The sequence below is a fragment of the Cheilinus undulatus genome, linkage group 5 (genome assembly GCF_018320785.1).
Source record: "Cheilinus undulatus linkage group 5, ASM1832078v1, whole genome shotgun sequence".
NCBI lineage: Eukaryota > Metazoa > Chordata > Actinopteri > Labriformes > Labridae > Cheilinus > Cheilinus undulatus.
In genome coordinates, this window is record NC_054869.1 from 24,305,499 (window position 1) to 24,319,608 (window position 14,110).

Below are 14,110 nucleotides of genomic sequence, written 5' to 3' on the forward strand. Positions count from 1 at the left end.
GAGAATGTATATCTGGGGAATAGGTTCCGGGGGAACACTAAAGCAGGGCACAACTTGTGCCTCACTTCACAAATACTCATCCCGCCCCCTCCTAAACAATAATAGCATGTCAAAGCATCTGCAAGAAACACCGGCAAACATCACGTAGCTCAACACAGGGCAGTACAGTGATATATAATGTTGCACCTACAAGAAAACTCATCCATGCTTCGAGTTATTTTACCTCACCGCGCCAGAGAGTCACGGAGAGAGAGAGGTGTGTCTGTGCCCTAGGCACACAGCTGAAGTCATAACTTGAAGACCTGCTCACCTCTCGAAGGCTTCAAACTCGAGTCAGATGGACTTGAGATTTTTCGAAGTCCAGTAGTCTAATGACGTTACATTCGAGTATCAATTAGCTTCACAATTCCTCCCGTAGATACTGTAGTTCCCTTTGGTTGCTTAGCGAGCCAGTACATGTCTGCATTAATGTAGCACTCTAACAGCAATGTATGGAGAGAGACGAGGAGAGAAAAGTTACAGTCAGTAGTAAAACACGATGCAGCATCAAACTGCATGGACTGTTACACACTGTGAGAGTAAAGAAGAGTTAAGATAATAGGTTTACTTTTAACCATTTAACTTTAACATGTCCTTCTTATTAAATTACTATCACTCTGTGTTTGAGAAAACAGAAGGATTTTTTCATTTACATTATAAACATCAGTTAGGATGTGATTATATATGTGGATTTGTCTTAAAATGTTGGAAATATCTGACCGTTACACTGGTTATAGTTATTTTATATCCGGGTTATCCAAACAATGGCTCCTGGGCCAACTGTGACCCTTTCTCAATAAATTTAAGGTTATTTCTATTTAATTAGTGAACATTTTATTAATTTGCATAAACAGGACACTCTTTTTATGGTAAAATTAGAGGAAAGGTTAAAAAAATGGAATTTGAAAACATTAAAACGGAAAAAATTGAATTTTGAAGAAAATTAAATGGAATTTGGCAAAAAATAAAACGGATTTTATAGGGCCCTAAAAAACACTATCTGACCTCAGAGTATTCCATAACACAGTAAAACAGTGGCTCAAACAAAGGCAAATCTGTGAACACTAAGCTACATGTTTCTTTGTTTTATATCATTCAGCACAATTTACTCCTTTTTCTCTTTGTTCTTAGCTACTTCACCTATTATTTTAATTGTCATTTTTAGTCATTGTCATTCCTCTGCATGTTTATGGCTACCGTAGTGTTAGCTTTTATGTGGCTGCATGTTTGTCTGCCTTACTGTTGCTCTTTTTATGCATCTTTGTGGTTGTTGATTTATGTCTACTGCCATTGTTAGTCTTCTATGTCAGTTTTATTCTGTTGTGTCATGTGTGCCATTTCTTTTTTTTTTTTTTTCTAAAGATTTATTTTTGGCCTTTTTGCCTTTATTTGATAGGACAGCAGATATAGTTGGAAACAGGGGAGACAGCGGGGAGAGACATGCAGGAAATAGTGCCACGGGCCGGATTCAAACCTGGGTCGCCTGCGTATATGGCATGCGCCTTTACCACTCGACTACCGGCGCGCCATGTGTGCCATTTCTCAAAAGCTTAACCAGGACAAGGACTGCAAATTAGCCATGGCTGGAATTCTTTTATACATTGTATCGGTTGCACTGTAATTAAATGCAGCAATGCTTCTGTATTGTCCCTGATTGACCACCACTATTTCAATTAAAGACAGACTGTGAAATACAATTTTACAGCATTTTCACCTTAATTTAGCAGTTTTACAGTTAACATGTGGACAGGAAATGGAGACATGCATACAAGATGGCAGTGCACCGCGGTGCAGTGGCTTCTCAAGCTCCTGAGACTAAGCCCACTTTATCTAACTTCGGAGCCAACTTCTGTGCTGAATCAGCGATAAATACGTGTGTGAAGTACAGCTCAGACGAACTGATCTACATAAGAGACAATTTGAGGACTACCGTTTCATCAGTCCTGGAAACAACTCTTGGCAGACTGCAGCTACTGAGAACAACTCAGTGGCGCAGAAGAGCACGGGGACAGGCCAGCAAGAGGAAGCGGAGTGCTCAAAACCAAAAGAGGGGCATGAGGGCCAGCTGGCTAGCTCAGCTAGAGGCTAGCAAGCCACCGATTCTGTCCCTCTTTCTGGCCAGTGTTCGCTCCCTGGACAAAAAAATGGATTTGCGATGCCTGAGGCTGGGGGTTTGAGATGAGGAGCAATGTGCTTTGTCTGACCAAAACGTGGCTAAACAGCAACATGCCAGACTCAGCCTTCCAGCTCAAAGGGCTACAGCTGTTCCGTGCGGACCGTGACCACCGGTCGGTAAAAAAAACACACAGAGGAGGACTGTGTGTGTATGTCAACAAAGGTTGGTGTACAAACTGTGGAGTGGTTAGAACCTACTGCTCTGAGGATATAGAACATTTGACTGTTAAATGCCGACCACACTATCTGCCTCGTAAGTTCACAGCTGTGCTCGTCACCATTGTTTACATCCCGCCGGGTGCTAATGCTAATGCTAATGCTAACGAGGCACTAAGGGATCTACACGACACCATTAGCTCATTGCAGACCAAGCACCTGGAAGCATTTCAGGGGACTTCAACCACATAAATCTGACGGACATTTTACCCAGATTTAACCAGCATGTCACCATACCTACACGGGGAAACAACACCCTGGACTGTGTGTACACAAACATACCTGGAGCATACAGAGCCCTCCCCCGTTCCCACCTAGGTCTCTCTGATCACATATCCATTCTGCTGGCCCCAGCCTATCATCCTCTGGAAACATTCAAGACCAACAAGGAGGACTGTGACTGTATGGCCCAGCGATGAAGCCCTTATGCTCCAGGACTGCTTCCAGAGCACAGACTGGCAGGTCTTCAGAGAGGCAGCTACACAGGAAGGAGACGGAGACCTAGAGGAATACACGTCCTCTGTCTTGAGCTTCATCTCGAAGTGTGCTGATGATGTCACCACCACCAGGACAATAACTGTCTACCCGAACCAGAAACCCTGGCTGAATTCAGAGGTGAGAACACTGCTGAAGGCTAGGGATGCTGCGTTCAGGGCAGGCGAAGCATCGGCACTCAGGGTGGCAAGGAGGGAGCTGAACGCAGGCATCAGGAGGGCCAAAGCCACATATGCCCAAAAGATCCAGGGTCATTTTACCTCAAACGAACCCCAGAGCATGTGGAAGGGCTTAAAGTGCATCACTAACTATAACACCAAAGATGCACAATGCCCAAAAGACCCCTCCCTGCCAGATGCCCTCAACAGGTTCTATGCCCACTTTGAGGACCCCAACATCCTGTCCAGTACCAGACTCACACCAACATCAGATGACGCGCCCCTCAACCTGACCAGTGCAGATGTGAGGAGGACCCTTCTAAGGATTAACCCTCACAAAGCTACGGGCCCTGACAACGTTCCCAGGTGGGTACTGAGGGACTGCGCTCACCAGCTGTCTGAGGTGCTATCTGACATCTTTAACACCTCTCTTCAGTTAGCACTCGTCCCTACCTGCCTGAAGACTGCTTCCATCATACCCATCCCCACAGAGCTCCACAGTGACAGGCCTGGATGACTATCGGCCAGTAGCCCTTACTTCGATAGTCGTGAAGTGCTTCGAGAAGCTGGTCATGGCCCACATCAAAGACTCCATAGATGTCGCAGTGGACCCACACCAGTACGCATACAGAAAGAACTGCCTCACTAACGACACTATCTCATCGGTGGTCCACACAGCCCTCACCCACTTAGAGAGCAAAAACTCATACATCTGCCTGCTCTTTCTGGACTTCAACTCCGCCTTCAACACCATCATCCCACAGACCCTGGTGCAGAAACTGGCAACCCTAGGGCTGAGTCCCTCACTGGGGAACTGGGTCCTGGACATTCTGACCAACAGACCGCAGACCATCAGGATCAACAACACCATCTCCTCTTCCATCACCCTCAGCTCTGGCTCCCCCCAGGGTTGTGTACTGAGTCCCCTCCTGTTCACTCTGCTAACACATGACTGCTCTGCAAAACACCCGACCTGTCATATAGTGAAGTTCGCGGACAACATGGCAGTTGTAGGACGCATCACCAACAATGATGAGTCCAAACACAGAGAGGAGGTGGAACACCTGGTGGAGTGGTGCGGAGAGAACAATTCTCTCGGATTTCCCTTTAATTTTCCGCTTTCATTTTACCCTCTACCGTTACAAGCCTTCCAGGGCTGAGAAGCATCCCTACAGCATGATGCTGCCACCACCCTGCTTCACAGTGGGGATGGTGTGTTTGTGGTGATGTGCCGTGTTTGGTGTCCACTAAACATAGCATCCTGTCTGATGGCCAAAAAGCACCATTTTGGTCTCCTCAGACCAAAAAACTTTCTTCTACTTGGGCATGGAGTCTCCCACATGTCTTTTGGCAACTCTAAGTGCTCACAGCCAGCGTTCAATCTAATGAACAGAAATATATCATCGGCATAACGTGTAAATGACATGTAATCAATGGCTGAAATACAGGGAGCAAAGAGGCTTTTCTCTCCACTTTCAGATATTAAGGTCATAAAGTGGTAGACAGATAAGGTCCACGCCACGACCCCTCCTTATGTAAGGCTGAGGAGGTAGAAACAAAGCAAAGGGCAACATGGCACTGCCTCCATGCACAGAGCACAGTTATCATTTCAGCAACTTAGATGTGCCCCAGCCCCAAATAAATTATACTATCTGCAGCATTTTCACAACAGTCAAAATGAGTTATGCACGGAGCACAGAGTAGTCATCTTCCAGATAAATCTAGAGCTCAACCACGGACTTAAAATATTGATTTCAGAAGCTAAAAGTTAAATTCATTTTTTCTTGAGTGTTTCCTCTGTCCTGTTAAGTTCATATGTACAAGAAAACACTGCATACTAAGGGCTTGGTTTGTTTCTGATCCTGCGGTTGTGTTGAAGTTGGACTATTCTACAATGCAATGACTTAGCTGTGAGTATCATATAGAGAACAAATCATGAGCCAGAATAGATAGACATAATTCATTTGTAGAACAAAAAAATTCTCTGTTTGTCCATCTGCATCATCCTGAGGTATTACAGATATTTGAATGACATAATAATGCTCCTACAGTGTAGCTCTGCAGCAGCAGCTTTAATCCAACCATGACTCATCGCGTGAACATGAACCTCATTTTTTTCCCCACAAAAACCACTGCTGCTGTTCTTCAACATCTTAAAACACCCGACAAAGCATTGAATGCTGCTGTAGGTCAAAATCAGCAGCTTTAAATTTCCACAGGTCAAAATATGATTCTGTTTTCCCATGTGGCCCTTTCCTCTTTTTATTTGACAGCAGTACAATACAGCAGGGTCCGCTAGATTTCAGCCCTGCTTAAGGCATTAGTTGAGAGGGATTATCCCACCAGCCAAACGGTCGCTCATCTGCAGCACGCATCCTCTCATACAATCATTCCGACTGACACGTGTCTGATATGTGGCCTGTATTACGGGCTCTGATCGGGCTCACCCGTCCTCTGGCCCACAGGGATGCTGACCTCTTCCCAGCACTGAAATGTGACACTGACCTTTGTGCTGTTTCCTGTTTTTCCTCTGCAAAAATCCACTGGCTTTTGATTCAGAAGTGGGTTTAATGTGTGTGTTTTTTAAAGCTAATAAGACACAACCAACTGAAAGTAAATTAAAAATAAAAAGTATGAAAAAAATGACATACTATTTCAGTAGACTACTTTAACTCAGCATCACAAAGCATTGTATATTGTTACTGTACATCAGGATCTTGCTGTATTTATGGATGAGACACCTGAAAAACATCAAGTCATCCAAACACAGTGAATTTTTATTTTCATCCAATAAAGGATGGGGAATACTTAGAAATAAATATTTCAGTATTCATAAAGAATTTATAATATTTTCATTTTCTCAAATTTCAGTTTGTATTTGCTTGATGTAAGGCTGTCAGAACTTAAAATAATGTGACACTTCATAGCTGCGTTTCTACCAGCTGGTCCGGTTTGATTGAGTATAGTTTGACATAGTTTGGTATGGTTCAGTATGTTAAACCCCCAAATAGTTTCCACAGACACATGTACCCTCACTTGGTTGGTGGCATCAGGAAGGTCCGAACCTCCAAGGTCCTCCATGGGGTGGTATTAAGTGTTGAAATCGTTGATTATAAATATCGTCCTGATAATATTCTTCTTCTGAAATCAGCGAGGTATTTAATTACGGCAGGTTCTGTGTTTGTGTTTATAACCGCTGTTGTGTGGGGAGTGAGGAGTCTTTCAGCAAACTGCAGTGTGTCTATTGTGTGTGTACCTCCACTGTTTAGGGACAGATAGGTAAGCTTGGCATGCCCACAGAAGGTTGCCAAAAAGGTAGGACTGTATGGATCTATTATTTGGGACCTGTTTCAGCTTTGATAAATTGAAATGTAGATAAATACGTACAGTACCACACCAAACTGAACCGGACTGCTCAGGGGAAACAACCTACATGATGTCATATAAAATGATACTGTCACAGTTATTGTAATGATTGATAGTCCTGTAGAGCATCTAAGCTTTATAAAAGCCACACTCCAGTGCATTTTTGTCCAAAAAACTGCTGCTGTGAAAGAGAGAGAGAAAACTGTCTAAATTAAACTTAGTGTTAATTCATGCTAGACACAGTTGTCATACACCCAGCCGTGATCAGCCGACGGCCAGCTATCCCAATTATCGCCTCCTAGCTCCCACAGTCAATCACAGCTCTTTATCTAAACACAGCATTGTATCTAAGAATGACGTACTTCTCAATAATCCCTGCTTACATTAATGCTGTTGCACCACACTGCTGCTGCTGGCACAGCCTAACCTCCTCCACCCCAGCCTCCTCCTTCATAGTGTAAAGCTTGTTGCACCCTAATTCAGATTGCTTTTGCACTAATTTTACTGTAAAATATGCATTGTAATAAATGTATATCCATATGAGGTTTTCTGGCCGTGCACTCTCTGGGAAGTCAAAACATGCTGCTTGACTAACCCAGAGAGCATCTTTTGAGAAGAGCCTTCTCCGCAAGTTAAACTGTAGATCTGTTTTGCAATAAATTGTTAAATGTATGAGAAGAGCGTTTTGACAGCTATTTTTAATTTTAGTCTAAGTGGTAGACTTAAGATTAAATTTGAGTTTTAGTCACATTTTAGTCATTTCTACCTTTTATAGTTTTATTCTAGTTTTGATCCATAAAAAAATCCTCACATTTTAGTCTTAACTTTTAGTCCAAACATTTATTATTTCACCTGAATTTGGTACCAGTTCATTTCCGTGTTTGCTATGCACCCTGCCAATCCTGGGGTCCCTGCTTTCTACAGCTGAGAGGCAGAATAGCTACAGATGCATTGTATTTTGACAGATTTATTCACATGGATTTTAATGTCTAAAGAAAATGACATTTACATTTACATTACATTTTAATCTAGTTTTAGTCAGCTTGACGAAAACTAAACTTACGTTTAGTCTGTTTTAGTCATCAAAGATCTATTTTTGGCTAGTCTTAGTCTTTCGCATGGAAAAAGGGCTGTTGACGAGCATATTAAGATTCCATTGTGAATTGTCAGATCATGACTTAAGTTACTCATTTCAGCCATCATCCCCCTCTAACATTCCCTATAATCAGGCCCCTCACCTCCTTCTTAGCTAGGGTTTATGCCTCATTTTTTAAGCACTGTTACTGTTAAGCATTATTCTCATGCACTAGATCCTCATCGGAGTCTGAGTAAAGAGTCTTTATTTACACTAGGAGAAGGAAAATGATTCACATTGGGTGATACAGTTGACATTTAAAGGTCAGCACTATGATTTACAGGATAAGTTTATTGAAGAGATAAGTGGTACTGCTTCATCAAAAGCAGCTGCCAAGATAAACACAAGATGAAACTTGTTCACAGAAGCTTTAAATGATAAAGTTCACTAAACCTTCCTATTACAATAATAGGTGGTCTAGCTCGGAAAAAGAGGGAGGAATCAGAAACTACATTTGAACTCAGACACATTAACAGCTGAGAACAGCACTTTACTTTTTCAGAAAAAAACTAGTGCCAGAGTCTTTCTTTATTCTTCCTTTTCTGCAGAGAATTCAATCTTCTATATCTCACTCTGACTGTAAACTTCAGTTTGCTCTAACATAAGCAGAGTAAATCCTTCTGTTTTTTTTTTTATCATAGTGATAAAACATCATGAAATGAAGTTTTATGCTGCTGAGATTAAAAAAAAAAAAAAAAACTCCCACTGGATTTGTAAACCATCTCAGCTTAAACAAAAGTCAGACAGCACATCCAAATCAGCTCCTGTGATGCTGCACAAAATCTGACCTTTCTCTCCAATTAACTAAAAACAATTAATTGCCACACTGGGATCAATAAAATCACTCGACAAATGTTAACTAAACTGTCTGTCAGGAAGTGTAACCTTTCACAAACAGCCTGAAAAAGATCAGTGTTCTTACACGGCCTCTCTCCTGTGAGCCATCTCATATTAATGTCACATATGGATCCACTTAGTGTCTGTCTGTTTGTGCACTTTTTAGTGAGATGAGATCTAAACAGACGCTACTCTCACACACTTGTTACACTATTTTCAACAGCCTTAGGTTATGTTGTGGCATCACTTTAAATCTCCTTCACACTGTCAGGCCATTCACACAGGTATACTTTGGCTCTGAACCAAAGAGGCCACTGGGCTTCCTCTGAGCTGCAGCCAAGCTGGCACAAGTGACACACAAGACAAGCTGTACTGGCAGCCTCAGACAAATGACCTGTTAAGCATCTCTGTCTGTTTCTGTTAGCATGTTTCACACTTTTGAACTCTAATTGAATGAACTTATCAGTGCATATTGTGCATATAAACTTAATTAAAGTAACTAGGTTACCTAAGAAATGCAATAAACTTTCACATAGCTCTAAATGACTATAACATTTCTCCTGGGGGCTTAATTGATTTTTAGATCAGTATCTGTGACTCACTTTGTAGCCCAAAGCCCAAACTACCGGCAGTTGTTGACACTCTGGCAGTTTAATTCTTTCGCTGCAGCTTTGTGTCAGACGTCACTGCTTATTATTTAAACTTTTCTTTAATGTTGAAATATTTCAACTGTTGTGGTTTTTGGTTGATTGCTGACTTAGTGTTATCGCTGTCATTTACCACACCTACAACAAGAAGTAGACTCAGTTTGGAGAAAAGTTTATTCCAAAGACATTATATACTTTTTTCGTCACACGTCATCCTCAATATTTGGATCGTTCGTTGTATGACCGGCCACTGTGTTATGAACCACCAGGCCAAATTTCAGTTGTGATTTTTTTTAAAAATTGATTAAACCAAGCTTCAAATTCATGAAAAATGTGGTAGTAATATCTACTCTAGTATGGTGTGGACGTGTCAGTTGAGTGAACTGAAGCCACGCCCACTCATGAGAAATATGATCCTCTCATTTTCAAAAAATCTTTCTGATCAGAGCAGCTGCCTGGCTCAGTGTCAGAACAGAGAGATGGAAGTTGAGGATTAAATCAACTGTTTTCTGGCACAAATCTCGCTGTTCTGATACTTTTAATGACCTGCAGCCAAGAGTTTTGGGTAATTCACCTCATAACAAACAAAAACACAGCATTTAATTGGCTTTTAACTTTCAATGAAGGCAGTAACGTCAGTTTACAATGGACTGTATTAAGATAAACAGCTTGGTGGTTTTATATAGTGTTAGGGGGGTGGGTTGATTCTTCACTGTACTGGTGATGTCATGGGCTCTTACATTTGCCATGCTCAAATAAAACCAAGCCAGGAAAGAGGTGAACAACTTTATGATGATCTAAATAAAAAAAATCAACAACCAATAACCAAGACCAGCTCATAGAAAAGGAAGCATTGTCCAACTGCAACCCTTGTGGACCAGAAACATTAGCTGTTAGGAAGCTATATCATATCAGACATACTGTATCAGCTGAGTGGTGCTGATGTTTATAAAATGCAGTACAGGCTGATATCCATACAATTCAAGTTTTACAGGCTGCCCGTAAAATGTGCATTTATCATAAAGAACTTGGAATATTCTTCCTTGCCTGGCATACCCTACTTCAGTTACAAGGGTAAAGATCGTTACAAGAGAAGATAAAAAAGAAGAAGCAGCATATGGCAGTTTAGAGAGAAACTTAAAACTCTTCATAAATCCATCAAAAACAGTCAGGCACACAATGCTATCAAGATTATTAATAAAATACTCTTATTAATATTTAATTAAGTATAAGAATTATCAAATGACAACCATATACTGTTTGACTAATCTGTGTTTTTTAATTTTCTCTTTCAGTGAAAAAAGCCAAACTACACGGCCCTCCAGGTAAGATGTTTTTGTAATTATAAAAGTTTTTCACACTCAGTTCATTCAGAAAGTATTCAGACCCGCTTCCCTTTTTTTCAATTTTGTTATGGTGCAGCCTTATGCTACAGTCTTTATAATTATTTTTTCTCTGATTAATCTACTCTCAGTACCCCATCATGACAAAGTGAAAACAGAATTTTAGAAATTTTTGCAAATTTCAATCCATCAATCAATCAACTTTTATTTGTAGAGCCCTTTACAACACATAAAGTGACCAAAGTGCTTTCCAATAAAACCAAATTTATTAAAAATAAAAAAACTGAAATATCACATTGACATAAATATTCAGACCATTTACTCAGTACTTAGCTAAAGCACCTTGGGCAGCTATTACAGCCTCAAGTCTTTTTGAATATCATGCAACAAGCTTTAAACACCTGGATTGCAGGATTTTTTCTGCCATTCTTTGCAAATTTTCTCATGCTCAGTCAGGTTGGATGTGGACTGTTGCTGGACAGCCATTTTCTGGTCTCTCCAGAGATGTTCGTCAGGGTTCAAATCAGAGCTCTGACTGGGCCACTCAAGGACATTCATACAGTTGTCCCTAAGCCACTCCTGAGTTGTCTTGGCTATGTGCTTAGGGTCATTGTCATGTTGGAAGGGGAACTTTGGCCCAGTCTGAGGTCCTGAGTGCTGCAGAACATGTTTTCATTGAGATTCTCTGTACTTTGCTCCATTCAGCTTTCCCTTAACCCTGAGCAGTCTCCCAGTCCTTGCTGCTGAAAAGCACCCCCACAGCATGATGCTGCCACCACCATATTCCATTGTTGGGAGAGTATAGGGTAGATGATGACGGTGCCTGCTTTCTTTCAGACAATGATCTTATGTCTATCTTGTCTACTATGATACCAAGCAGGCTGAAATAGCAGGTTATAATGTTTTTAGCAGCAGACAGTTATAGTGTTTCTTTGTTGTGGTGCCACAAAGACAGCTGATTAGATCATCACCATACAAAAAAAGTCATCTCATTTTTATTTGAGGATTTGTTGCAAAAAAATGTTCCTAAGCTTTTTCACAAAGAAAAAGAAACCTACAAATGTCCCTCCTCAGTTATTGATGTGCTTGGATATCCTGAGTAGATCAGCTCAGGAGGAGAACAGAGGCTGAAAAAGGAGACATTTTCTCTACTTTCATGGCAAAGCTCCTCTACAAGGATGAACCACCAACAGTGTAGCAGCCTTTCAACTCTGGGACTTCCTGTTCCCATCCACCTTCCTTTTTAGTTTTTATTTGTTTCCCTCTGCTGGCTGCAGCTGCTTGTCCATCCCTCTCTTCAGGCGATGATGAGGGGAGAACAACAGCAACGAGTGAGTGAACGAAAAGTCAAGCTCAAGGAGGAGAAGAGGCAATCAATAGATCATCACGGACAAAGAACCACCTGCTCGCTCTAAATGACAACTTGTCATCCTGACATAAAGGAACAGATTGAGATAAATCCCTCACAGTGTCTTTAGGAGATGGAGTCAGACTCCAGGAACAGGAGATGATTCGTCATCAGCTGCCTCTGGCCTCAGACTGCAGAGCGGATCAGGAGATTTGATTGGTCCTCTTGGGCTCATAAAGTGGAACAAAAGTGATGGAGTTGATTCAGTCCGGTCAAAAAAAATCGTTGAGATGACATTTAATCCATTTTCTGTCTAGTTCTCCTGAATAACTACTACAAGTTATGTTGTACAAGTTCATGCTTGAACTTTTTATGTAATAGCTTCTTCAAATTAAAATGATCCAAAGCTATAATTGAAATTTTAAAGTGCTTAACAAAGTCAACAAAGTCCTTTACAAGGTTTGGGCATATCAACAGAATATCCTGGTGCCAGAAACCTTTAAATAAACCTCCTATCCTGGTATTGAAAAACCAGTTATACATGTAATTGTTTACCCTGGGATACTCAGTGATGTTTGTAAGTCTCTGAAGCCCAGCTTATGTAATAGTGAAACAAGGATAATTGCCATAAATAATGAAGGGAAGATCTAAGCACTGAAATAAAGGAGACAGACTGATCTATCTGTCATTTTATCAGATGTTTTATTTTTTCTGTCATAATATGTTATCACATGTCATTTAAGCTTTAGGATAAAAAGATTCAGTTTTAATTTCAGGCTAAAAAGGACCAAGCTACTCTTAATGAGAAAGTCTGGTCTAGGGAGGATTTCCTGCATCCCGCTACATTCATAAATGTAGATTTATGAAGAGAAGAACAGTGATCTACATTGTAACTCTCTTTAGGCCTTTGCACACTGAGTCTGTTTTTTGGTCTGAATTTTTTTACGTTAGAAAATAAAGTCAAGCCTGCTGTTTCCTTCTCTCTCGCTCACCCCCCTCCCCTCTCTCTCCCTCCCTCACGGTGAACCCTCACTTCAAACATGGTGATTTGTCCTTGTATTATTCTGTGGATCCAGTGAGATTTTAAAAGTGTGCCAGAGCCACTGGCTTGCTGTACGCAACAAACATTTTTACAGATTACAGATCCAGAAAAATGCATCCAAAATGACAGACCCTGTGTATGAAGACCTTATTATGATACATAGTGAAAACTTCCTCATTCTCATTATCTCTGCCTTCCTCTTGTATTAGAATCAGCTCGCTTTGCATACTTCCTTTTCTCTCCCTTAAACTGTATAGTATTGTCTTCACCCCCTCTTTTGTTTCTGCAGGCTCTTTTTATGTGTTCCCCTTTTCCACAGTTTTGACATTTTTCATTGGTAAACCTACAGTTTTTTGGCCAGGTGGTTTTCTCTGCTGCTGCTGTAGCATTTTCTAATATCCAGTTGGGGCTTTAGTTGTGTTTGCTGACCTTGTTCACTGACCCCGCTGCTCTATTACATTTCCCAGGTTCTTTCACGCCATGTAAATCCACAATGTATCTGTCTGCTGCCTCCATTGCTTATACAAACTTGAGTGCTTTATCAAAAGTCAGTCTGTCCTCTGAAAGCAGCCTCTGCTGTATCCTGTCTTCATTTATGCCACGGATCAAACAATCTCTCAACAGTATCGTCAACGGATCTCCAAAGTCACAGTCCTGCGCCAGCTTTATCAGTTACATAATCACCCACATGCTGCATATTACTCCGGTGCTTTCTATTGGCAAGTCACCTCTTAACACAGGGGAAGTCCCTGAATTATGACCTTATAGAAGTTTATTAAAAATCTCTACACATTTATGATTTTTTTATGGCATCAGTTTCAAACCAGCACACTCAAGAAGTCTTCTCAGTGGTATCAAAGACAATTGGAGCAATGGTGTGGCAGGCAAATCAGCACAGATGGACAAGCCACCAATTATAGTAGTAAGACAATACTATAACTTGTCTTTATATCTTGCCTTCATAAATTAAAACTTGTAAATATTAGCCATGTGAAGACATAAGTTAGTGGCGTTTTAGGCTGAACCATCACAGAAGTCTTTTTCTTTATTCTTCATCATCATCCCTTACTCTTGGAAAGTGTATTTTTAGGAGTGAAATTTGTTAATTTGTTCATCCTCAAACTTAAAGGCTGAAGTTTTATGTAGCCCTACATATGGCAATGTCTGTGTCTGAGTATGTCTGTCTGTCTGTCGGTCGGTAAGTAACTGAGTGAGTGGCGCTTTTGTATGAGCCATATACTACAGAGTGGCCTTTGCTTGCACTGAGTGCTGTCACTAATGGCTGTCTCCACAAACTAGGCTAGAATTA

At 41.1% G+C, this 14,110-nt stretch overlaps 1 protein-coding gene across 1 annotated transcript in view; it reads left to right on the top strand.

Annotated features, from left to right (window-relative positions):
• Positions 1 to 14,110, top strand: part of LOC121509581 (protein unc-13 homolog B-like) — a 260,714-nt gene that overhangs the window by 17,514 nt on the left and 229,090 nt on the right. Inside the window, exon 2 of the mRNA XM_041787044.1 lies at positions 10,364 to 10,393. Within this exon, the coding sequence (XP_041642978.1) occupies positions 10,364 to 10,393 (30 nt within the window). The remainder of the gene's footprint in view (positions 1 to 10,363; positions 10,394 to 14,110) is intronic.